The sequence below is a fragment of the Falco biarmicus genome, chromosome 5 (assembly GCF_023638135.1).
Source record: "Falco biarmicus isolate bFalBia1 chromosome 5, bFalBia1.pri, whole genome shotgun sequence".
Lineage (NCBI taxonomy): Eukaryota > Metazoa > Chordata > Aves > Falconiformes > Falconidae > Falco > Falco biarmicus.
In genome coordinates this window covers 21,818,347-21,843,560 of record NC_079292.1, presented here as the reverse complement: position 1 = coordinate 21,843,560, position 25,214 = coordinate 21,818,347, and the positions used below count along the sequence as shown (strand labels likewise).

The 25,214-nt window shown below is 43.7% G+C and overlaps 2 protein-coding genes across 2 annotated transcripts in view; one reads left to right on the top strand and one right to left on the bottom strand.

Annotated features, from left to right (window-relative positions):
• Nucleotides 1–8,018: 8,018 nt before the first annotated feature.
• COPG2 (COPI coat complex subunit gamma 2) overlaps nt 8,019–25,214 on the top strand; it is a 24,432-nt gene continuing 7,236 nt past the window's right edge. The window contains exons 1-15 of the mRNA XM_056340388.1: nt 8,019–8,173; nt 9,579–9,631; nt 10,368–10,448; nt 11,341–11,412; nt 12,564–12,643; nt 13,481–13,556; nt 15,157–15,249; nt 16,394–16,480; nt 18,662–18,819; nt 19,498–19,631; nt 20,330–20,397; nt 21,016–21,204; nt 22,092–22,187; nt 22,593–22,836; nt 24,125–24,200. Coding sequence (XP_056196363.1) covers nt 8,137–8,173; nt 9,579–9,631; nt 10,368–10,448; nt 11,341–11,412; nt 12,564–12,643; nt 13,481–13,556; nt 15,157–15,249; nt 16,394–16,480; nt 18,662–18,819; nt 19,498–19,631; nt 20,330–20,397; nt 21,016–21,204; nt 22,092–22,187; nt 22,593–22,836; nt 24,125–24,200 — 1,544 coding nt within the window. The 5' untranslated portion in view covers nt 8,019–8,136. The remainder of the gene's footprint in view (nt 8,174–9,578; nt 9,632–10,367; nt 10,449–11,340; nt 11,413–12,563; nt 12,644–13,480; nt 13,557–15,156; nt 15,250–16,393; nt 16,481–18,661; nt 18,820–19,497; nt 19,632–20,329; nt 20,398–21,015; nt 21,205–22,091; nt 22,188–22,592; nt 22,837–24,124; nt 24,201–25,214) is intronic.
• MEST (mesoderm specific transcript) overlaps nt 24,209–25,214 on the bottom strand; it is a 17,307-nt gene continuing 16,301 nt past the window's right edge. Inside the window, exon 12 of the mRNA XM_056340390.1 lies at nt 24,209–24,382. Coding sequence (XP_056196365.1) covers nt 24,286–24,382 — 97 coding nt within the window. The 3' untranslated portion in view covers nt 24,209–24,285. The remainder of the gene's footprint in view (nt 24,383–25,214) is intronic.

The window sequence follows — 25,214 nt, the reverse complement described above, 5'->3', positions numbered from 1 at the left end:
CTAGGGAAAAAGACAGTGAATTAATTCATTCATTTCTCCAGTCTAGTTGTCTTTTTTAATTGGAAACCAACTGGTTTTATTTTAACTTATTTTATGGGTATCTTCAGGGAAAAGTAATAATGTCAGAAGTTGGCCCTGTTACCATTTCAGTAGTTGAGTAGGATATTTCAGAAGTGGCCACTCTGCTCTTTGTATCTTGCCCAAAATTACTGTCTGTACTATTAAACTTTCTGGCTCAAAATTGGCTGCACCTCAGTGGGCCATGAAAAAACCATGGTTAAGTATAAATACCTGTGCATTACCATACAGAGTCTTTATAATGTCCTTGGTTGTGGAAAAATCAAATTTCAAGGTAAGGGGACAGCATTATAAGCAGAAGTCAGGAAACTGTGATGAAATTAAGATCTCTTTCATGACCACATTAATAGAATACTAAGAAAAGTATAACTTTGAAAAGAAAGTTGCTTAAAAATAGAATAATGACCTAGTATTTTATCATCTCGGTCTGCTCTGTCACTTAAAGTACCTGCAGAGATCAGTGCTGCTGTATTTAGCAGGATACAGGCTTTGATTACCATGTTTGCTAATGAATTGCCTTGTTTTCATTTTATCCCCAGAGGTGGCAAGCATGAAAAGATTTTCCATGAGGCATGAGAAAGAGCATGCCAACATTCCCAGCCTGGTAAGTGAAGGTGGCACTGTTTCCTCTGCTAGCAAACATGCTGGCTACACTGCTGGATTAACATCCCAGCTCTGTGAAGCTACCACTGCTGTTTCACTTGGAAGCAGCAGCATCTTAAATGCTGCTGTTGATACTAATTCATCATCTTCTAGGATGCAGCACTCAGTGAAGAGGCAATTTGTCCAGTCCCAGGCAGCTACTGGGCTGACACATACGAAGCACAGAACTTTCATTTCACAGACCTTTTCTGTGCATGAAAGACCACATGTTTCAGGGCATTGTCCTTCCCCAGTGTGACTGAAGGAGGGCTGGGTTGTATTTTCACATTACTCCTTCTCATTAAAATTACTGATGCCATCAAGTCTGCATAAGAAGAAAAACTTGGGGGGGGGGGGAAGTACCCTGGGATTAGATCCTTCAAAAGGAAATGGACTAGCAGAGCAGTTCTTGGGGCACTTTTTCTCTAGCTCAGGTGACACCTATATTGACGTCTGGAGGTCACAGGATCACACCTTGCTGATCTGCCACCCATGGGAAGTTATTTCACCAGCATAACAGAAGGTGTAATGATACGTGCTCCTTCAAGATAAAATATTACTTACTTCAGCAGGTAGTCTGGAATGATGCAGTACCTAAGCCCTTATGCGGCATCCTCTGAAGAACAGCCTCAGTTGAATATAGGCTGGTCCAAATGCGATCTAGTCAATTCCATAAGACAGACTTTAATGCCTATTAAACACAACAGTCCTCTATTGAAATCACTAACCCTGGTGACCGCTGGAGTGCTGGAGTGAGAAAGATTACTCATTTTCTGTGGCTTCTGCTGGAGACAGGGCTCTCTCCAGGTGATCCTCTCAGCAAAAAGTGGGCCCAGGAAACTCAAGCTTGGTGCAGGAGCGCAGTTCTCCTACTTCTGTAATTGTAAAATGGAATTAATCCAGAGGAGGCCAGGAAGATGATCAGAGGGCTGGAGCACCTCTTCTAGGAAGACAGGCTGAGAGAGGTGGGGTGGTTCAGCATGGAGAAGAGAAGGCTCCGGGGAGACCTTAGAGTGGCCTTCCAGTACCTAAAGGGGACCTGTAAGAAAGATGGGGACAGACTTTTTAGTAGGGCCTGTAGCAATAGCACAAGGGGAAATGGTTTTAAACTGAAAGAGGGGAGATTTTGATCAGATGTTAGGAAGAAATTCTTCACTCTGAGGGTGGCGAGGCACTGGCACAGGTTGCCCAGAGCAGCTGTGGCTGCCCCATCACTGGAGGTGTTCAAGGCCAGGTTGGACGGGGCTTGGAGCAGTGTGATCTAGTGGAAAGTGTCCCCTATCAGGGGGATCTTTACAGTCCCTTCCAACCCCAAACATTCTATGATATATGAAGCTGGTTCTTCTAATTCAGCCCTTCCTTCTGTCCTGGTATAGGAAAGAGGCTGCACCGTTCAACAGCAATGCATTTCAGAAACATCTCAATAGCTGCAGAAGACTCATGGCAGTTGTGGTCAAATCTTCAGTGAAGGTAAGACAACACATTATAACAAACAATCCCCTCCCTGAGCTCAGTTGTAACCACACAGTTTTTTACACTGAAAAGCAATTTGCAACAGTAAAATACTGCACAGCTAATCAATGCACAAGGAACAAGCTTAATTTTTAAACTATCAAGATGGTCTGTTGAGGGCTGGAGAGTCACAGCTCAAAGAAGGCCGCAACATTCAGTGCACTAGGATGTTGATTTCAAACTTCAGGCTGATGACTGTGTGGTTTTCAGTGCAGCAGGTCACATCAATGATTTAACAGCAATCAGATCATGTCCACTGGGTCCACTTCCTGCAATCAGTGAGCCAATTGCATAGCTGTTGGACACAGTGGAGTCAACTCAGCATGTAGTTAGCAGTGGGAAAAGAACATGGGTTTTGGGGTGCTTCACACTGAAACTGTATTAAACATAACAAGAAGCCATACCCACGGACTGTTGGTTCAGTTCTGGCTGGCTGTACGTTCAAAGTCTGAGAGACTTCAGTGGTACTACCAGAACAAGCCAATCCTGCCTCATTTTTGCTGTTTACCTTCACCATCTGAGTCATTCTCACCTTGGGTGAGGAGCTCAGCTGCTTGTTACCCGCCATATGCAGATAACATGGAAAAAAGACATCCAAGGTTAAAAAAATAAACCAACAAACACGGTCCTGTTACTTAAGGGATTAATGGTCACAACATAGCCTAATGCCTCCATCTCCTGCAGGACTGGCAGCACATCGTGTTATCATGTACTTCCATTTCTTTACAGCAAAATGGTGATAACAAAAGTCTAAATGGACCTGAGCATCACTGCTTGGAACAGTACTGAGCATGGGGTTCCACTCATGTCTTTGCTTCCTTGCTTGCATAAAGTGTCTCAGGCAGGGAGAGTGAAAAAAGCATATGACATGGATAATGGACAGGGACAGCATGCCGTAGCAAGCCGAGGCTTGCAAACACATTTCATGGGAGCTGCGCAGTCTGGGGGGAGAGAATCAGCCCTGTGAGTGAATGCCATACCAGCAGAGCACTCCTGCCCCCAAGAGTCAGATACACTTTCCTTTGCTGGAGTCACAATGGCAGGAGCTCACAGAGCCAAGGACAAGTTTTCCTGGAGAAATGGTTCGGAAACATTTTATGTTCAGGTGCAGCTGAAACTCTTTGCTTTCCTACATAATGCCTGCCAGAGCACTAACACGAATCTTGACCTGTAACTTTGATCCAAGACTAAGAAAAGGACCTGCAGCAGGTAGCAAAGCTATGATTTGCCTCTTCTAAATGCAGGGTGAAAAGGAAGCTATTTGAGTGTTTTTCAATGGCAATTAAGATCCTCAAACAGTTTTGATTGATAAGGAAGAACAGTTCTGCACAGATGCTTTAGCCCATGTATTTCTATGGCTTCTCATCTCCCTGTCCATTCTCATGGGCCATCATGACTACTATTCCTGGTTTTAAAATGGTGCTGAGGTGAGCTGTGATGGGAGTCTCCTCCAGGACAGTGCAGGTACATGAACCCAAGAATAACTCTCCCTTTCTGGAAGCAGCAGCATAATAGCTGGACCAGAACACTTAACAGCAGGAGAAGGACACTTAAGGGGCTCTACTTCACCCTAAATCAACAGTCATGGAGCATTTCGGCAGTTGAGGTCGCTTGAGACATCAGAAAATCTGCTTTAGCCCCAGCCTGTCAAGGAACAGGATGTGCTGGGCCCAAGGTCAAGCAATACCCACTTGCTGCCTTCTCCCTGACCCATGAAAAGGGTTGTTTGTTTTGTTACTAGCATGATCTACTGCTGTCAAGTACTGAAAAGCATAATCAAGTAAAACAAAGCTATCCTTGAGACGTCAGTCTGCTTTCCTAGGTCTAGTTTTCATTTCACATCCTAGGTTCTCCAAAGACAGCAATTTTGATGCTGAAGGACAGTTCTCAAAAACCTTTGCTGAGAAGCAGAGAAAGGCAATATCCACAACTCCACTACCGAGCCCTCCCTAAACCAGGTGAGAAGGAAGTCTGTGTTCCTCGAGAAGGAGAGAGAAGGATGGGTTCAAGAAATACCGCACCCAGCCATCACCTACTGCACAGATTTTGTTAAGTCAGAAGCAAACAGAAACCAATGTTTAATTTCTTGGGTAGCTGTAGGAGGAGGACCAGAGGGTGTGGGGAAGGTGAGACACAGCATTGGCACCCTCCACCCCAGTCCACAGGTAATAATGCATAATAAGATAAAATATTTTTCCAGCCTACTGCAAGCCACTCTCTTTACAAGATCTTTAAAAATCCACTGGTCATTCTCCATCTCCATCTGTGGCAAAGCTGCAATCATGGAATCATAGAATAGTTTGTGTAATAGAAATGACCTTTAAAGGACATCTAGTCCAACCTCCCCCTGCAATGAGCAGGGACATTGTCAACTAGATTAGGGTGTTCAAAGCCCCATCCAACCTGGCCTTTAATGTTTGCAGAGATGGGGTAATCGTTGTGAGTAGACACCTCTCAGCCCCCGAATAAAAGCTTCTCTGGCAGCTGTAGTCATCCTAAACTGTATGGTAATTCACCCTGCACATATTCAGCAGCAGGAACCCATACATATAATTCCTTATGTAACTGGTCACCATTTAAGACCACTGTGTAACAGCTAAAGCTTTGTACATCTGAAGAAGCTACACCAGCCTGACATCTATTTGCAAGTTATTGAGCTAAACTTTTATATGGACATGTGGGCCTGCACTTCCCAGATGATGAGGCACAAGCACAAGCACAAGTGAGGTAAAGCAGGACATGCCATTGTGTATGCTTTACTGGGACAACTAATTCCATACTCACTGCCTTTTATTTCTTCTTTTCTTCCACCCTCTGTTTCAGTGTTGCTGCCTCCTCTTAGCCTCTTCCCCTAATTTATATCAAACTAATTTAGCATCCAGACCTTAACGTTGCAATTATCAGAGCCCCCCTGTCCCACCTGATCTACAGTACAGCTCTTCCCTTTACACAGGGCTCTCCACTTCTCCGCTTTGTAAATGCCAAGGTCCATGTTTGGTACTGCTTCATTTTCAATCCCAAGACCTGATACACTCCCTCAATATTTTTGACAAGAGCTGGGCTTCTCATTTTATACTAAGAGGAGCAGGTGGACCCATAGCCAAAGAAATCATCTCTGAAGCAACTAAACTCAGAAGATCCTCTGTTGAAAACCACGGTCTGTAGGAGCGTTGAGCAAAGGGACATGGCAGCTTCTTCCATCTGCATGTAGAAAGTTAATGAGGCTGAGTCCTCAGAGTATTAGGCAGAGCATGAAGAAAAGCCTTGTTGATGAAATCCTCTTAAAGGAAAGCATCTCTTTGCCTCTCGGACTGAGGGAAGAGAGCAGCAGGCAGGTGCCAGGGTTGGCCCTTGCCTCTTGGCAGAAGAAAAAACAGAAAACTCCAGCCACTCAAACTCACAAGGTGCTGGGTGTTGCTCTATACTGCCAGCAGCATGGTGCCAGGACCAGTCTTTCCAAGGCCTCCTCTATGAAGAAGCTGCAGCCACAGGGATTTTGGAGGGAGAGGAAAATATTTGGCTCATGAGCAGTGCTAATCTAAGATGCAGCAGAAATTCCCTGCTCCAGTTACCCAGGAGGACATGGGAGTTTTCTCCCTCTTCTCCAAAGAATTTCAGAGCTTGAAATACTCCAAAAAGTACCTGTGATAATACTCACTAGTAACACCTGCCAAGCACTCTCTATCTCCATCTCAACCCAACAGATCATAATTTTTGATGTTGATACAAAGATCAGCAGCAGCCAAACCCCCTTGCTTTCTAACGTCACCGAAGTGGGAAGCTAGGTGTGGCTGGGTAAGGAGTCCGATATAATTAAATTAAATAACAGCAAACCGTTACTAGGTAAGGTATTCTTCATTCCAGTGCTAGGGTAGCACTGGGGATAGCTCCACCATAAATGCTCCAACAATCTGGTAAACTTTTAGAGACTATATACCACAAAGTTATACATATTCATAAGATTTCCAAGAACTCATTCACATATACACGAGATTTCCTGGAACTCCAAATGTCTGGTCTGCATACAGTCTTCCCTGGTGGTCTTTGGGTGGTCATCAGGATCTTCAGATGAAGGCTTGTAATCTTCTTCACTGCACCACTGATTGACCTTTACTTCTGCCCAAACTCAGTTCTGGGACCAGCAGACCATACCCTTTGAGGCTATTGTTGCCATTCTCTTGTTGATATGGAGAAATAGTGTGAAATGGGGACAATGGACATCGATGGTGATTGTATATGTCTGCTCAGGAATGTGGGTATGGTGACTGGTCATGGGTGTGGTGTCTGGTCACACAGCCACACAGATTTGAGGAGACACCTACCCTTCTTCCTCTAACAAAGGGGCTATTTATAAAAAGGATGAGAAAAGGATGAGAGACATTCCAATGTTATCTAGAGGAAGGGAGTGCTAAGTCTTCTTGCTGGAGAAGATCAGATGGTCGCAAGGACATGAATCACCTACAAACCTGCAAGACCACCACATTCTAGGCAAAGGACTGGTAAGCTAATTAACATATGAAGGGAGTAAGCAGGTTTAGGTAATGAATATGTATAGGCGTTAATTGAATATTCATTTGTTTTATTGTATAAATGTGAGATGGTTCATCACTTCGGGCACACACGGTTGTGGAGGAGCAATCCCCCATGCATCTGCGCGCAATAAACATACCTACTTTATAACTTTCGAGTTATAGAGTTTAATTCCGTAGTCATTGTAACTTTCTTATCTCTGTGGTCCTGTGTATCCCTTCTCAAAATGGAGTTGTCTATCATGGGATTACCCGGGTCCCCCCCTTACCTTACACCCATCCCTTATCTTACAAGCACCATGAGCCTCTTTTGTTGAACTAACTCTCTAAGGTACTTGAAACACCTTCCTTGAGTTTGGGGTCTTAACTCTTTCAATGTGAAGATTTTCCACCTGTAAGGCAACACCATGAGTGTGAGAAGGGGCACACTAAAGCCATGGTAGCCCTCAGCCACTTCACGGGGCAGACATTTGAGGTAGTCAGGAGCCAGCTCTGTAACTGGCCTGGAATTGTGCCCAAATAACACACCCGAAGCTGCCACTACATGGAACTTGGCCATGCTGGAGCATTCTCAAGCATTCCTCGCTGAGGAACGGCCTGTGCTTCGGTGTTGGCCCAGCCACAAGGTGAGATGGCAACCTGCCTGCCAGAGCCCTTGTCCCTCTCGCCCCTTTTTCAGACCACGGTGTCACCCGTGTCCCGCAGTGATGGCTCCCAGTGCAGGCAGCAGCCGCTCGGTGGTTCAGCAGCACCCACCACCCAGCAAACCCCTCCAGTGCCTCGCAGGCTGTCCATTGCTGTGGGAAGTGGTGCCAGGGTGGGTGACCCACATCCCCTCTGGGGGGTTCCAGGGGCCCCGTCACTCTGAAGGAGGCTGCTTGCATCCCATCTTTTCAGGAAGACCTTGTTTGAGGCATTAATAACTTCCAACAGCTCCTTTTTAGTTCTATTATTTTTACAAGGGACAGGGAGAAGGGAAGCAGTGGCCTTCTCAGGGCACTGCAGGAAGACACCGCCATTGCTGCTGAAACACCGCAGCGTCTGGGCAAAGGCGCGGCGCCTCGCCTCCCCTTAGCTCTGCTGGTCGGCCGGCCGGCGCCAGACCCGTCAGCGGAGGCTAAACGCGCCTTCACAAAATGGCGGTGCAGCCCCTTTAAGACGTGTCCGCACGCCGGCCCGCCTCGGCCCCGCCCCTGGGCGGGAGAGGGGGCGGGGCTTGTATAGACGGAAGGCGCCCCGCGGCCCCAAGTGCGTAGGGGGTTGAATGACAGTCCTGCAGCTCAATGAGATGGTAGAGGGTGCGGGGGAGGCGGATCTTCCGGCGGGAACTCCCGCGGCCGTGCAGCTCTGAGGGAGGGGGGCGATCGGCGGCGACATGATTAAGAAGTTTGATAAGAAGGATGAGGAGTCTGGTACGGGGCTGGCGGCGGCAGGGAGGGAGCCGGAGGCGGGCCCAGGGGCGGGCGTAGCGGTACGGCCCTGCGGGGAGCCATCGTTAGGCGCCCAGCGCGCTCCGCGGCCTGTAGCGGCCGCTGAGGTGAGGGAGTAGCGGCCGCTGAGGTGAAGGGGGGTAACGGCCGCTGAGGAGGGAGGTCCCGCCTGCTTGCTGGTGCCTCGGCCTCCTTCGGATCCTGCCGCGGCCCTTCTGGACGGTCCGCGGGCTGCAGGGCCCGCCCCGGGCCCTGAGGCGGTGCTTGAAGGGAATCCGGTTCCTCTCAACACTCGGGCTGCAGCGGGCGGTCTCTTCCCGCCCCCGCCGTGGTGGGGAGGAGCTGGGCTGGACTGGGGGCCGCATCTCAGCCTGGCAGCAGGGCGGCAGCCGGTCCCACACACGGACCTTGTGCCATTCGGACTGTGCCATGAGCAGAGGCGTTCAGGTACCCGGCGGGCGGGAAAAAACCCATCACGTTAGGTACAGATGTGAATGAAGCCATCATCTGCGTGTTTTCGCTGGAAACTAAGTTCAGGTTGCCTGTAGTAACTGGTGCCGTCTTGAATTTTATGTTGCTGTTGCTCAAAGGTCTTCTGAGCCACAAGATGTGCCCAGCTGGGTTGAGTTAGTTTCATTCTCGCTTTCCTTCTGCTTGCGATGTGAGAACTTGAAGAATAAACGAATTGAGTTACTGCTGGGAGAAAAGGGCCAGTAGCAGTAGTGAGGGTTTGGAGGGATTTATATGTCTGTATGGTGGTTTTGAGTGGCAGTTCCACTATGAATGTGGATTAGAAGGTTGGTCTCCTCTGTATGCTGCTGACAGAAATGTGCCATCTCCAAAAAATCTGGGATCTGGACTGTTAGAAGGCTGCAAAGTTACAGTATGGAGATAGTCTAGTGTTAGCACTGTTGTGATGTGCAGCAGCCAGACTGTTTGTGGAGTTTGCCGAGCAGCTTGTTTTAGTGGTGCATTGATTTATATACTTCTGTTTCAGATTCTGGCCAGCAGCTCTGTCCTGATACTTTCAGTGCTTCCTGTGCCTGAAGGAATAAAAATGGGAGCGGGAAAAGATAAAGAGTAAATAATGTTATGTAAAGGGAGTATTAAGGCAAATTTACTTGTAAACATCTTTCTTCATCCTCATGTTCCAGCTGTGCTGAAAGTGCTCCCTTCCTTTTCTTTTTTTTTTTCTGTAACTGTGAACATACAATTTAAGAAAGTGGATTCAGAGCTCTTGGTGGAGAACATGAGTTATTCCAAGAAGTATGTCACTGTAGCAGTGAGGTGTTTTTGTAACGTTTAGGGGCAGTTCCAGCATGTTCAATTCTGCTGGTTTTTGTGAAGAATGCATTTCCTCAACTGACATGTCTCATTTGTTCCTCAGGTAGTGGCTCTAATCCTTTTCAGCATTTGGAGAAGAGTGCTGTGCTTCAGGAGGTATGAGTAATCGTAGTATAATGCTGGATATATTTTTTTTTTCCTTTAGGCAGTGTTAGAAGCTTAAGGAAGGTTTACAGTACAACTCTTGGTAAACATGAATGGCTAAATTAATTTAGTTAATTTCAAACCACAGGGTATGTGAATTAAGTCCACATGAAGTTACTCCATAAGGGGTTAATGTATGGTAATTAGGTTACTTGTGGGTTCTGCCTTCCATGTAGACATACAGCATCTCAGGGTGCTTTTTCTGAAGAGGTGACATGTTTTCCAATGCTTGTTCAACATACTGTGTAACAGGTTTTCCTGCTTCTCTTTGTGTACTCCAGGAATGATTGCAAGTGGTGAGATGAACATGTGGTTAAATAATGGGGATTTTTTGTGGGTACAAAGAACTGTAATAGTTTCAGTTTTGTGTTCCTACAGACTAGTGCTAAATAGTCTTTGGGCCACAGGTGCTATGGAAATAATTAAGTTGTTATGCTTTTATTTTGAAGTATTTTTGCTAGTTCCAGATGGTATACCAAGTTGTTGTCTTTTGTTCAAATTGCTGTCCAGCCAGCAAACTAAACATGCATGAGTGGAACAACAAGAGTATATTCTCCGGGACACGTTTTTAGAATGAAAAAAATTATAAGCTACCTGATTGAAAACAAATTGCTTTATTTTTTATGGTGAAAGAGAAATTATTATTGTTGGGCTATACTGTAAGACAGTATTTATGCTGTGTTTGTAGGCACGTATCTTTAATGAGACCCCCATAAATCCACGAAGATGCCTGCACATCCTTACCAAGATACTTTACTTGCTGAACCAGGTAACTGTTATGATTTCTTCCCAGCCAGAATGAACATTCCTGAACCTGCTTTCTAACAACTTCCAGTGTGAAAGAAGTTTTATACCTCTTCCTGTCAGACTTGGGAGGTAGCTTTTAAGGAGATCAGAAATGGAGTTTTTATGCTGTGATATTGTGTGCTCTCCTCTGACTTTGCCGCTAAGGTGAATGAGATGTCACTGAAGCTTTTAAGACTTTTTTTTTTTTTTTCTTTTTTTTCTCCCCTGAGTGCCAAGTGAGAGCTGCTGCTTGGTCTGTGATCACTGCAGCACCATGTAATTAAAAAGCTGCTTGTGTTTGCCTAGCTGAAGTAGGAATAACTGAGGTGAGGTAAGAGCTCAGGAAGGAAGTGATGAAGTGGAAAGTCTTTTTCTTTGGGGAGACATTGGAAGTGTGATAAGGAAGGAGATTTTCTTTAAGTATCCGCATAGATCAGGTTTCCTGCATGTCAGGCAGTATTTAACAGGAGTTACGATCAGTTAGGAGGGACCTATGCTGTTCAGTCTTAATTAGCACCAGTGATCTTTAAGCAGATTCCTTTTAAGCAAGGGGATCCTTCTAGTTAACAAACACGACACAAAAACAACTGCGGACACACTAATGTCAAAAGAGGGAACACAGGCTCCTTGACAAACTATTTTATCACTGTCGCATTGGGATGGCATTTATGTTGATATCAAGTAGATAATAATGGTAAACTGGCCATGTACTCCCCAGGAAACACGAAATGAGGGAGGGATGGTTTCTAACATGAGAAAAAGTCTCAAAAAAATATTCTTGGTGTGTGGGAAGGTATTATAAATGAGGGCTGAAAGGTAGAGGCAGCTGAATAATGGTGGTGGTTTTTCCCTCATTTTTTATATGCTATTTTCAGGGTGAACATTTTGGAACCACTGAAGCCACAGAAGCTTTTTTTGCAATGACCAGATTATTTCAGTCTAATGATGTAAGTACCTAGTGTTTACAACTTGCTGCCTCCCTGCTTTTGTCTGGATTTGCAGTAACTACAAAACAGCTGGATATTGGGATGTGAGAGGCAAGTACTTCAGAGAACAAGCTCTGCATGCAGAGTACTTGCTGAAGGCAATTCATGGTTTGGAAACAAATGATTGAATAATAACATATGGTTACTTCTACGGGTTGGTTTTGCTAGTGGTTTTTTTTCCCCCGAGTGGAATTATTGTAAAGAATGTGAATAATGACAGAAAGCCTTAATATACAAATCATTGTAATTTTATGACTGTTTCTACACTTGGAAATAATCACCGTATGCTTAACTGAAAATAGAATTTTAAAGTTGCCTGTAGGTCAAATACTGCTATTCCGTAGAACAGCTTGCTCTATTAATGAATCAGGGTGCAGTCAAGTGATGAGAACATCCTAAAAATGCTGGATTAAACTTTGGACTTCACCCAGTATTAAAGTTCTTCTCTGATCTCTTTTGCACAGAGAGTAAAAACTGAGGGGTATGTGTCATGTGATGGGTCTCACTCATTTTTATTAAAAATGAACTGGCAACTTCAGATTTTAGAAATTTGGCTGAGGAACGTTGCAGGTGTCATTGTTTAAAGGTGGAATAAAAATTTTGGAAGTACAGAGTGTTTGGGACCTTTCTCATAGCCACATTTTAGAATTTTTTTTAATGTAAATGTCATTCACTTTCAAAGAATTAAGTGTCAGTGCTCTTTGCATATTTCTGTTTTTCTTTTACAATAACAGATCACAGGAAGTTGTTTTTACAGCTTTTAACTGATAATTGTGAGGCTTCTGCATATAGACATATATCACTTCTTTCAAAATTAAAATGTGGATTAATTCTTTTAGTTTTATAGTTTCACAAGATATGTATCTCTTATTCTTCTCCTGGTTTGTTTGGTAACAGGGAGTAAGGCTCTTATCCAATTGTCAAGCATAGTTCTGTTTGTGTGCTTATAACTTTGTGTAAAGAGGGGAAGAGGGTGTCCTATTTAAAAGTTTATTTAACTTTCAAATTTAAATATTTACCTTTCAAGTTTCTTTAACTTTTAGAACTTTTAGGGAGTGTTTATTCATAATTAACCATTGAGTTTAATGTCTTTCTGCAATGCACTTTTACAGCAAACACTTAGAAGAATGTGTTACCTTACTATCAAAGAGATGGCCAATATTTCAGAGGACGTCATCATTGTCACAAGCAGGTAGTAGAACCTACAGCAAACAGTATCAGAGCTCTGAAACAGCTAGCTGTATCTTAATGTGTTTGTTTTAGCTGCTGTGATTTTCTGTAATTATGCTTTATAAAGGATACAGCAAGGGAAAACAAATTGTTTCATGATACAGAGTATGTGTCACCATATGAAGTGTTAATTTCTTCCTACTGTGTTGTAACACTTTTCTGAAATGGCAAGAGGCTTGCCTACAGTCTATCAATTGGTTCTGCTTTGTTTTCTTGTGGTGGTGTGGGTTTTTTTAAATCGTTGGTGCTTGATGTTTTTTTCAAAACCTAGACTGTGACTTCTGTTTCATTTTGCTGTCAGAGCAGTTAGGGAAAAGCAGTGAAAAGCTCAGTTCAGTCTGCCTGCTGAATTACCAATTTTTTTTACTACAGATTAGACATTACATTTGTTGCGAGAGCAAAAAATGAGATCTGTGGCATGTGCTTAAGTGATTGTTTTATTTTATATATTTTTAAAAGCTGTTTAACGAACTAAGCTTCACAATTATCTAAACGAAAAATTTTATGTTGTAGAAAGAACAACGCTGCTAAGAAGTAGAATGGCTGAGCTAAATGAAACAGGCCTATGGCAAAGCATTATTATCGACTGTGCATTTTGTAATGATTTGTATTTCCCCAGAAACTGATGTTAATAACTTTCAAATAGCTAATTATTAAGAAGTTTTCTAGCCAATACTAGAGCTTAGCAGTCACATGGTAGCAACTTGAAGAATCACTAAATGAGATGAGGTAAATGTCTTGGTCTTTGTGTGACATTGATATTAAAGAAGGGTTAACAGGGTGTCTTTGATTATTTTAGTTTGACCAAAGACATGACAGGGAAGGAAGATGTATACCGAGGCCCAGCCATCAGAGCACTCTGCAGGATCACTGATGTAAGTACAAATCAGATCACTGTTAAGGGAGAGATGGTAATAGTATTTAAACCAGGAAAAACTACTCTCTTGCAGGGTGTATCCTTATAGTAGTAATGGAACTGCTGCTTTAGGGAGGACAGCTCTGAAGCCCTCTGCACATGTGAGGAACTCTGTGGAGCTGTAGCACTGTAAACATGGAGTTAGAGCTCCAGAGCTCCTGCCTTCTGGTTTCTAATCTGAGGTTGCTTTTCTCTAGGCTTTGATCATGTCACTAAACCTTCAGGGTTGGCAGCTTATACTCATCTCTCCCTTGCAGAAGTATGTGTTCTCAGAATTAGTTCAAGATTTTTTTTTTCTGATAGCCTTTTGAATCATGCTGTGAATATGCTTTGCTTTTTTGAGTATCTGGCCAAGGCTGTCAGTTCTGGTGTGGGCATGTTTCCAGAGCTGGAGGAACCCCAAGCAGGTACAGAGACCTGCCAGGAGCCAGCAGCATGCTTAAGAGCAGCTGACCAGGCACAGACAGGGCCAGAAGTAACAGTGGCCACCCTCCACTCCCATAAAGAGCAGCCCTGGGGAGTGCTAGAGGACGAGCAAACCAGCATGCAGGGAGAAAGGAGGGACAGGCTGCTGGCTAAGTGGAGAGACTTCAAGTCCATATAACCCAGCAACCAGCTGTGGTTCTGTGACCATCTGCACAGGTCAAGGGCACTCATCCTACCTGACCCTCATGGCAGAACAGTGGGCACTCCTCTGATGGCAAAGCCTGCAGCTTCAGCTGGGCAGTCTGCACCATCTGCCCCAATGGTGGCAAATGCCTCCACCCAGATGGAGTTGCTGAAGGAAGAGGGTGCAGTGCAGGCTGCAAACTGCAGGAAGCACCTGGACCTTTTGCTTGCGGCAGGGGCAGGCATCAGACGTGCTTGCAAAAGGTGCGCACAGGTGGAGGACCTCCTGCAGCAGGTGGCTGAGCTGCAGGACGAGTTGAGAAGGCTGTGTAACATCAGGGAGTCTGAGAATGAGTTAGATAGCTGGTTCCAAGCACAACCTGCAGCAGACTGACAGCCAAACAGCCAAAAACTCTCCCACCAGCACACACAGTAGGAAGAGGGGCCAGTAATGCAGAAGAATGAAACTTGCAACAATAAGGACCTGCAGGAGGAGGAGACTTCCCCCAGAGTCTGGGATGCTGCTGAACTGCTCTGCAGACGTTAGAGTGGCCTTTCAACACTTGAAAAGGAGCCTGTAAGAAAGACGGGGCCAGACTATTTAAGAGGGCCTGTAGTGATAGACCAAGGGGGAATGGTTTTAAAGTAAAAGAGGACAGATTTAGATTAGATATTAGGAAGAAATTCTTTACTGTGAGGGTGGTGAGGCACTGGCACAGGTTGCACAGAGAAGTTGTGGTTGCCCCATTCCTGGAAGTGTTCAAGGTCAGGTTGGACAGGGCTTGGAGCAGCTTGATCTAGTGGAAGGTGTCTGTGCCCCTGGCAAGGGGGTTGGAACTAGATGATCTTTAAGGTCCTTTCCAACCGAAACCACTTTATGATTCTCTATTTTTGCCTTATAGTGCTTTTAAGTTCTGCCTCTGGAATATCAACACTTTCCCTTTCAATAGGGTACGATGCTACAAGCCATTGAGAGATACATGAAGCAAGCTATTGTGGACAAGGTTCCCAGTGTGTCTAGTTCTGCATTGGTATCTTCCTTGGTAAGTAAAGCAGCAGTTTACTGTAAATGTGCTCATTGTGTTTTTGCTGGGAAGGCTGGTCAACTGCATGTGTACCTTTTGCCTGGCCTTTTTTTTTTTGTTCTTAATCTCCTCCACCTTTTATATGACTCTTCTTCATCTCCTTATCACAAAATAAACAAGAAATAGTAGCAGTGGAGTTTCGTTTGACTCTGTCTTTTCAAACTTCTTTGTTAGTGTTCTGTCACTTTAGAATATATCAATTGTAATAACTTTTAAGTGCAAAGTTCTGAGGCATCTCTATGCAGTTAGTGTAGAACATTAATTTCTCTGGGATAGGGTCTTGTCTGTTTCGATAAGTCAAGCACACTGACTGTGAAAGTGCTTATTGGTTTGGTGAGAGTAAGTAGAAACAACCTGTTCTGTGCCATGGAAGAACTAGCACTGATGACACTGAAAGAGCATGTGAGTTCTGTAACAGGCAATAAAAGCAGTCTGCCTTGTGCTTTGCAAACAACAAATCCATGAAATTGCTTCCATCATAAAACTGCAATTCAAGGTTATTTTTGCTAATATGTAGTAGAGGGCTAGGCACAGAAGTTCAGTCTGTTTTTCTCTCCCTTATTTAGGAGAAAAGGCTGGAAAAGATTTCATTAGGTTAATATTTTTATTAAAGAGGAGAATACAAGTGGAAGTATGGTAGTCTGAGACTGAGATGTAAGAAAAACAATGGTTTATAGGTGCATAGGATTAAGAGACTGGCTGCATTGATAGATCAAGAAGGCAGAGCAGGAGGTAAGAGGTCCAGCTGATGAGGTGGAGTAGAGACTCTGTTAGGACCCCAAGGGTGCAAACAAGGCTGTATTAATACTTACAATTGAAGTCTTCCTGCTGGACTAACTGTAGGCAGGTGATTTGTCATAGTATTGTCTTCTGTCCTGTTTGAATATAAACAAAAGCTCTCTGAGTTATTTTCTCTTTATTCAAACAAGCACATCCATACAAACTGTGTATTTGGGAGTTACTCTTTGTTACCTTTAATATGCAGCAGCACCCTAGATTGTCTTGAAGTCTTTAAACTTAAAATCTGAGAACAAGGCTTAAGGTCTTCACTGTACTTCTAATGTTAAGTTTGTCTGCAGTCTCAAATTGTGGCTTCTTCCAGCATATGATGAAGATCAGTTATGACGTAGTCAAACGGTGGATCAATGAAGCTCAAGAAGCAGCTTCTAGTGACAACGTCATGGTGCAGGTATGTTTGAGGGTGGCTGCCCTGAGGAGCTCTAAACACACTACAGGGTTTTAATGGTATTGTGGGAGTTCTTAAGGTAACTGTAGAAAACGTACCTGGTTTTTCTTTTTCCAATACTCTTTTAAAAACAAGAATTGCAACTGGAGGGAAACAACTCTGCTGTTTCAGAACAATCATGAGTTTCTCTGTGATCCCAGTGCAAGATTCTTAATTAAGAGCTGGCTCTTTAGTGCAGTCCCCTGCTGTTTCCTTACTAACCTGACAGCTGGAATGCTGCTGACTGTTGCACAGTAGTTGTTGCAGAAGGGCTTTGAATCTGAGTTTTCAAAAGGCTTAAGAAATTATCTCACTGCCTCCTAGAACACCAGATCTCATCTTGGCCTTGAGAAAATTTGCCAGCTGCTACAGGACCACAGAGATGACCCTGAATTATCAGTGATTTGTCCTGAAAAGAAAATCTTTGCATAAATATTCCAAACAGCTGTGGAAATGAAAGTAGTCTGTATGTCCAGTCAGCATTACAGTCTAACAATCAGAAACAAGCCTGTAAAGTTAGCTTTGTTTTTGCCCATTTAGCAGCTTCATTAAGCCTTGCTCTTAATCAGTCTTACGGAAAAAAACCCACCAAAACAACCAAAACCACTTGGCAAGTAAATGGAAATGCTCCTTTGTACTTTCACCATAAATGCCTCAAGGATAAGTGCTGGCTGGAGAGACGTGGGTTTGATGGGTGGACCACTCAGAGGATAGGGAATTGACTGGATGGTCCCACATAAAGAGTTGCTGTCAATGTCTAATGTCTAAATGGAAACTGGTGGCAAACAGTGTTTCTCTGGGGTTGGTTGGTACTATGACTGGTGCTGTTCAACATCTTTGTTGGTGACATGGACAGTGGGATCGAGCGCACCCTCAGCAAGTTTGCCAGTGAGGCCAGGTTGAGTGGTGCTGTCAACACGCAGGAGGGAAGGGATGCTGTCCAGAGGGACCTTGAGAGGCTTGAGAGGTGGGCCCGTGCAACCCTCATGAAATTCAACAAGGCTAAATGCAAGGTCCTGCACCTGGGTCAGGGCAACCCCCAGAGTCAATACAAGCTGGGTGGAGAATGGATTGAGAGCAGCTCTGAGGAGGACTTGGGGATGCTGGTGGATGAAAAGCTCAACATGGCCTGGCAATGTGCGCTTGCAGCCCAGGAAACCAACCATATCCTGGGCTGCACCAAAAGCAGCATGGCCAGCAGGTCAAGGAAGGAGATTCTCCCCCTCTGCTCCACTCTGGTGAGACCCCACCTGCAGCGCTGCATCTGCTCTGGGTCCCCCAACATAAGAAGGACATGGACCTGTTGGAGTGAGTCCAGAGGAGGCCACAAAGATGATCAGAGGGCTGGAGCACCTCTCCTAGGCATACAGGCTGAGAGAGGTGGGGTTGTTCAGCCTGGAGAAGGCTCCAGGGAGGTCTTAGAGTGGCCTTCCAGTACCTAAAGAGACCTACAGGAAAGCTGGAGAGGGACATTTTAGTAGGGCCTGTAGTGACAGACAAGGGGGAATGCTTTTAAGCTGAAAGAGGGGAGATTTAGATTAGGTATTAGGAAGAAATTCTTTACTGTGAGGGTGGTGAGACACTGGCACAGGCTGCCCAGAGCAGCTGTGGCTGCCCCATCCCTGGAAGTGTTCAAGGCTAGGTTGAACAGGGCTTGGAGCAACCTGGTCTAGTGGAAGGTGTCCCTGCCCCTGGCAGGGGGTTAGAACTAGATGGTCTTTAAGGTCCCTTCCAACCCAAACCAGTCCATAATTCTATGATTTTATAAGGTCAGCTGTCATTTAAAGGCCTTGGGATATCCTAGATAGAGAGTGTGCTAGAAATGCAAGTGTTACTGTGCAGTGTAACTTAGTAAGCAGAAACCTTTGAAGGTTTGACATGTAATGGGAAGAAAAGGCAACAGAGACTTCATGGATGGCTCTTTAGATCTTCAGAAATATGTTGAGGCTGTCTTATGATAGACAGGAAGGGGAAGGAAGTACTGCCTATCTGTAGGTCTTTGTAACTTGTCAGGAAATATGGATCATTTGTGGTTAGAAGGTATTTCTGCTATGAAACAGTGATTTTTTTTTTAGCCGCCTTTTATGTCTTTTCCAATGGCACAGTATATTGAATACCTGCACATCTCTGTTTCTGATTTCCTAGTATCATGCTTTGGGGCTGCTCTATCACCTTAGAAAAAATGATCGCCTTGCGGTTTCCAAGATGCTGAATAAGTTCACTAAATCTGGACTGAAATCCCAGTTTGCATACTGCATGCTGATCCGAATTGCAAGCAAACTCTTGAAGGAATCTGAAGAGGGGTAAGAGGCAGCATCTGAATTACAAAACCTATTTATAATTTGAGATCCATGGTAGCTCAGAAATGTGCATTATTTTTTTTTTAAAGTTTGTGGAAATATACACACAGGCAGAACTGTAGTGTTAAAAATAAAATGCAGGTAGAAGCAGAATGCTAGGTGGAACTCTGGTGGTATGTGTAGTGGGTGTGTGGTGGGGTTTGGATTTTTAGCACCACACCGCCAAAAATTAGCCATGAGTAAGATTAAAACTGCAGAATAATCTCTGGAGATATTTTTTTACTTTGTCTAGCTAGGTGCATTTCAAATGCAATAAGAATCTGCCTATATTGTGGGGGATACAAACAAGAAGATCTCTCCTATTGTGATCTCTCATACTAGCAAAGGAGGGTATTGTTATCTGAGAAACTCACCTCCTGATAAAATTCTTTTATCTGTGGATGTTTTTGTTAGTGGTATGTGATACTTAATAGTAAAGTATCTTTAGAATGCAGCATTTCTAGCTTGAAGAACATAATGTAAAGATGAATATTAGTAAATAAAAAGTTTAGAGCAATATGGCAGTGTAGGAAACATGAAAGCCACTGCCTTAGCTGTGCTTTCTGTCAGCTTCTCAGAAATGCGGTATAAGTGGTTTGTATGTAATTCAGCATTGCACTGTGAAATGTCTTCTGTTTGTAGCCATGAAAGTCCACTGTTTGACTTCATTGAGAGCTGTCTGCGGAATAAGCATGAAATGGTTATTTATGAAGCTGCTTCTGCAATCATCCATCTCCCAAACTGCACAGCCAGGGAGCTGGCACCAGCTGTTTCAGGTTGGCCATAGTCCTTTGTACCAGTGATGCAGCTGAAAGAAAGGGCAGTAAAGCATGTCAGAGACAGTAAAACATATAATATACTGGACTCAAATCCTGAATTTTCTGATTGTCCCCAGGCTTTTGGATGAGAAGAACGTTGATCCCTTTTCCCCATTTCATCCAGAGCTTTTGAGAATGGGTGGCAGAGGCAGCACAGGACAATACTTGCCTTTTTCCAGCTGCAGGAAGTTGGGGTGGGAGGGAAGGTAGAAGAGAACCTGACAGTACAGATGCGCCACAGGCAACTGTGCAAACCACCTATTATTAATCTAAGATGAAAAATGAGAGCTTATTTTTAACTTTCTTGTGAAGCTAGTGATAAATTATAGATGGAGCTGCATGAATATTTAGCAGTGCTTAGCTGAATGTGGAAACATTACTTTGTTCTCTTTCTTTGAAAGAGACCGTATGTGGTTTTCTGCTGTGGTGAATTCTTACTAAACTATTTGCACCTCTCAATATGAAAGTGCTAGCACAAGGCAATTTCCCTTTCCTCATCTGGTGTGGTCATGAGGGCTGTCACCTTCTTGCTCTCCAGACATTACAGGTGCCTGGAGTTGCAGTGCTGGAAGCTGTTTTTTGTTAAACTGTTTCTATGCTTTGCCATTTTGTTGTGAGTTACTTCTCTTGATTATTCCTTTTTCATTTGTTTTCAGTGCTGCAGCTTTTCTGTAGTTCTCCCAAACCTGTCTTGAGATATGCAGCTGTACGGACCCTTAATAAAGTGAGTGTTTCCAAAACCTCTAAACAAGCATAAATCTCTAAGCATCAGAGGAAGCCAGACTTCAGTGCCTAATGGTGTGTTATCTAAAGCAGAACGACTGTTCTTGTTATTACTGTATTTGGAAATACTCCATGCTGGAGAACTGGCTTTTCCATGCCAGATTTCCTGGTGTGACAGAAATCTTTTCTGCACTCAAGGTATGTTTGCTGACTTTTGGACCACAGGGCTATAACAAGCTGGGTTTTGATAACTTTCGGGCTCTCAGCTGTAAGGAAGAAGAGTCTCAGTTATTTAATACTGTAAAAAGCATGGCTAGGATGTGTGTGAAGGAAGTAACATTCTGATTTCAAAGCTGCACACCACAACAGAAGCAGTTTGTGACTGTTAACCCATGAGCTGTAACTTACAGTTCTTTTGAAATGCTGAAATAAAAGAACCTGAGCTTTGATTGCATCCTGTCAGCAGTCATATGATGTAGATTTAGTTGTAATCCTTGTGGAACGGAGCAATACTTCGAAAAAAAAGGTTTTAAAAAAATGAGCTTTAATCCTTGCCCCATCAAAAGCTTTGAACTGTAGCATGTTACTGCCATATAATTTGGAATTGCGTTCTTTACAGGTGGCCATGAAGCATCCATCTGCAGTCACTGCCTGCAATCTGGATCTGGAAAACCTCATCACTGACTCCAACCGCAGTATTGCTACCCTTGCCATCACCACCCTGCTGAAGACAGGCAGTGAGAGCAGTGTAGACAGACTCATGAAACAGATCTCTTCCTTCGTGTCAGAAATATCAGATGAGTTTAAGGTGTGGCATTGGAGGCCTCTGCTCTTTCCACCTGCAGGTTTTTCTCCCATTCTTGTTACTATGAAGATTTTCCCATTAATCCTTCAATGATTTTGTCTGATAGAGCAAACCCAGCTTGAAATTCAGAAGGTGTAATCCTCTGCTTCCAAATTTAATATAGCATGTCATTTCATGCTACCACTCCAAGAAGGGATAAATGTCATTTTTGTGGGTTCCTGGCTCCTGTGGAGTATCTTGCAAAATGTTGTGCTGCCTTCTGCTTGCCTCTTTGGAGGGGAAGAGGGATTTTAACTGTTCTGATTGAGTCTATACCACTTCAGTGTGATCGTTAGGAAATAGTGTGAACCATAAGTTTCCACCTAATTTTTAAACTTTATAGTGACTAAACTCAGGTAATAACTTGGTTCAGGATGGTAGTTCACCTATACCCATTCCTTTTACGTTGTGGAGTTGCCTTGAAGAGTGTAGCATGTCTCTACAAAGTCAGTGTAGCAGTCAACATACAAAGTCAATGACAGCGGTCTTAAGTTCTTGTTGTTATGAGAAAAAGAAAAAAGTATTGGACAAGTTTTAAATTGCAAAGAGTTTTAATGACAAAATGTGACTAAGTTAGGATTAGGTCAGGATCATCGCTGAACAGGAGGAGGGAGGGAAGGCCCTTGAATTTATGTAGTCTGTCCTAAATACAGTCCCTCTAACAGAGCCAGATCTTACAGCATGCTACACAGGGCTGTTAACACACTTATGCTGAGAGTCCACCACCTAATTGCATCCTTCTTGTATTTGAATTTAATCTATTGATGTGACAACTTGAGATAGTGAGAAGCCTGTCTTTTTCATGGAAAAATAAATGCATGTGACTAACATCCTTCTCTGTTGTTTTGCAGGTAGTGGTAGTACAGGCTATCAGTGCTTTGTGCCAGAAATACCCTCGGAAACACAGTGTCATGATGACTTTCCTCTCCAACATGCTCAGGGATGATGTATGTGTGAAACTTTCTTTGTGTAGTTATTGGCAGGTAGCTCTGATAGATAGTATGAAGGGTCTCTTCTGTCTTACGTCAGTGGGTACACAGTGGTGATGGGGCCTGACTGGTTACCTTGTCATTCTTGTTTATCTTGTAGGTCAGACCTGTCTGAAATGTGCTTATGAATTAGGGCTGGTACATCCAAAACTGATTTGAGGAGATACTCAGCTGATATGCCTTTATGAGTCAGGGGGCTGGGAAGACCCTGCTAGGTTATCCAGCATGCTTTCTCTTTCTTCTTTATGTACAAATGCTTGTTTTTTCAATGGAAAGAAGTAATTGAAGCGTAAGGGGAGCTGACCAGCACTGTGGTCTGAGCTCTGCCTGCTGGGTCAGTGTCCTTGATTTTTCCTTTCCCAGGGTGGCTTTGAGTACAAGCGAGCCATTGTGGACTGTATAATCAGCATAATTGAGGAGAATCCTGAAAGTAAGGAATCGGGCTTGGCTCACCTCTGCGAGTTCATCGAAGACTGTGAACATACTGTCCTAGCCACAAAGATCCTGCATCTGCTGGGGAAAGAGGGACCAAGGACTCCATCCCCATCCAAGTATATCCGTTTCATATTCAACAGGGTGGTGCTGGAGAACGAGGCTGTGAGGGCTGGTAAGTTCAGCTCAAGTGCTTGACTGTTTCATGTACGAGCTGTGCAAGAAGCCTAGGGGCTGAAACTGGGTTTGGGCGTGGGAGGCAACGGTTACTTCACAGGCACTGTGAAGAGCTGGTTCTTCTATGCATCAGCTGTGAAGGTGATTTTTATCCTGCAGTGTGTTTGAACTCCTTGTATCTTAGCATCAGCCCTTGGTCCTTTGCTTCACGGAACAGAAGCAATATATTACTTCTAGTCCCTTCTTTGAATGTCCTCTAAAAGTCAAGAGGTAATACATGAGGAGGGGACACTGCTAGTTCCGTATTTAACATAATTGCCTAATATTTAACATAATTGCCTGCAATAGACTTACGTCTTTCTATGAAAATCTCCCACATATGAGATTAGGATTCTTCCTTGGCAGTGTGTTGCAGACTGATACTTCCTTCCTGCAGAGCCTTTACAACGAACCCTTTAGAGGGTTCAGCCTCTTTTCATATTGGGGACTTTGCACTGGAGGGATATCAGCATCAGTTTGACCTCCTGCATGTTAGGAGAAGTAATACTGCTGGGGGAGAGGAAGCAAATGAGCTCACAAATACGATGTGGTTCAGATTGTATTTTATTTTTGGTGACAGCTCTTTTGGTCGCAGTTTCCTAATTGTGACCTGGGAGCACATGAAGAGCATCCCTCAGAGAGCGTACACTGTATAGAAACTTTGTCACTGTAAAAGTATGGATTCTTCTTTAACCACCAGGGCCATAATACTTGTACTTCCTGATAGAGTTTTCTCTTCTTTCTGTATGTGGAATTTCTTCAAGCTGATGCTGAGCTGAAATTACATTGGTTTGGACAGGCAACTCTTAAGTGGTTGCTGAGGGGTTTCAGCTCCTTGCAGAGTTACTGGATGCAGTGTGGCCCTGGTCACCACTGGATGCATGTCAACCTTGTGTGTGAAAAACAGATTTATCTGGGAGTGTAAGCTACAGCTAATGGCAGAGGCACCAACAACTGGGATGAGCCATGGAGCTTGAACTGACCTTATCTGATAGAGTTCTCACAGAACAGGGCTGCAGAGCTGTTAGGCTGATCTTGTTGTGCTATTCCCTGACATGAAACTATTTCCATTTGAAAATATTGAAAATCTTTCCGTAGTATTAAAAGGTTTGTGTTGTGGGAGTGAAAACCTGTGTAAATTGGAACTTCTAGATTAAATTCAATGCACAGTGCTTTGAATCATGATTGTGAGAATGTGTTTATCTATTGCTTCAGCACCTCTGACATCTCCCTACTTTCTTTTCTAGCCGCTGTAAGTGCTCTAGCAAAGTTTGGTGCCCAGAATGAGAACCTTCTTCCAAGCATCTTAGTTCTGTTGCAGAGGTGAGTGTGTATAGCTGTGCACGTGCTGAGCTCATTGGTGATGCTGGGTAGTCTGGCTCCACAGAAGAAGCAGGGTCAAAGCAGGTCAGAACTTGCACTGGGGTTGCCCAACACACCAGTGGAGGAGCCAGGACGCGGCTGCCTTCCACCCTTCCTTCCTGGCTGGAGGGACAATAACACTGCTGGAGATAAGCAAATGAAAGATGTGATTAGTCATGAAAACTTCTAATAGTAATCTGGTCTGCAAACATTTCTCAGCGGGTAATAAATCTACAGTGCTTCAGTATATGTGTGTTTGTTTTGCATCCCTTGAAACAAGGAACTATATTTCCACATTACTAATAAGTAATATTTGTGTATGGCTGAGTAGTGATCACAGGTGTTCCCATTTCACAGGTTTGTGTTTCTTGTTAAGACCATTCAGCTTCCTTAAACTGTCTGTACAGTAAATGTAATGTTCTTCGTTTGTATAGCGTTATAGTGTAAGCTTATACCACGTCTGACTTCTGTGGTGAGAGGAATAATTCAAATTGTGAAGCACTTCATGCAGAAGGCAACCTCAATGTAGGTGCAAGTGAATTACAACTGCAAGAAATTACTTGAGGAATGTGGGGAGGGAGGGAAGTTGCCACCAGGAGGAGAGAATCTCTCTTCATGAAACACATGCTATAATAGAAAAACTAGGTGAATACTTGAACACGCAGCCATTTTTTCCAGTCTGAAATAGAAAGCAGTTTTAACATGTTTATTTTTGTAATCTATTTCTTGTGGTTTTGTTCTATTGTGAAAGAGTGCTTTTTTAAAAAAAATAAAGCAGCCACATGGTGCCCATCAGAATTATTAGCCATAAAATGCAGCTGTATATGTTATAATCTAGCAAGTGTACATGGTGTTAAGAATTCACATACACATCTCCTTTAGTCTTAGTTTTCTGATGGAACACTTGCACATAAACTTCAACTACTGTGTTGTATGAACAAACACTTCTTGATTTCTGCACAATTGGAAAATCTG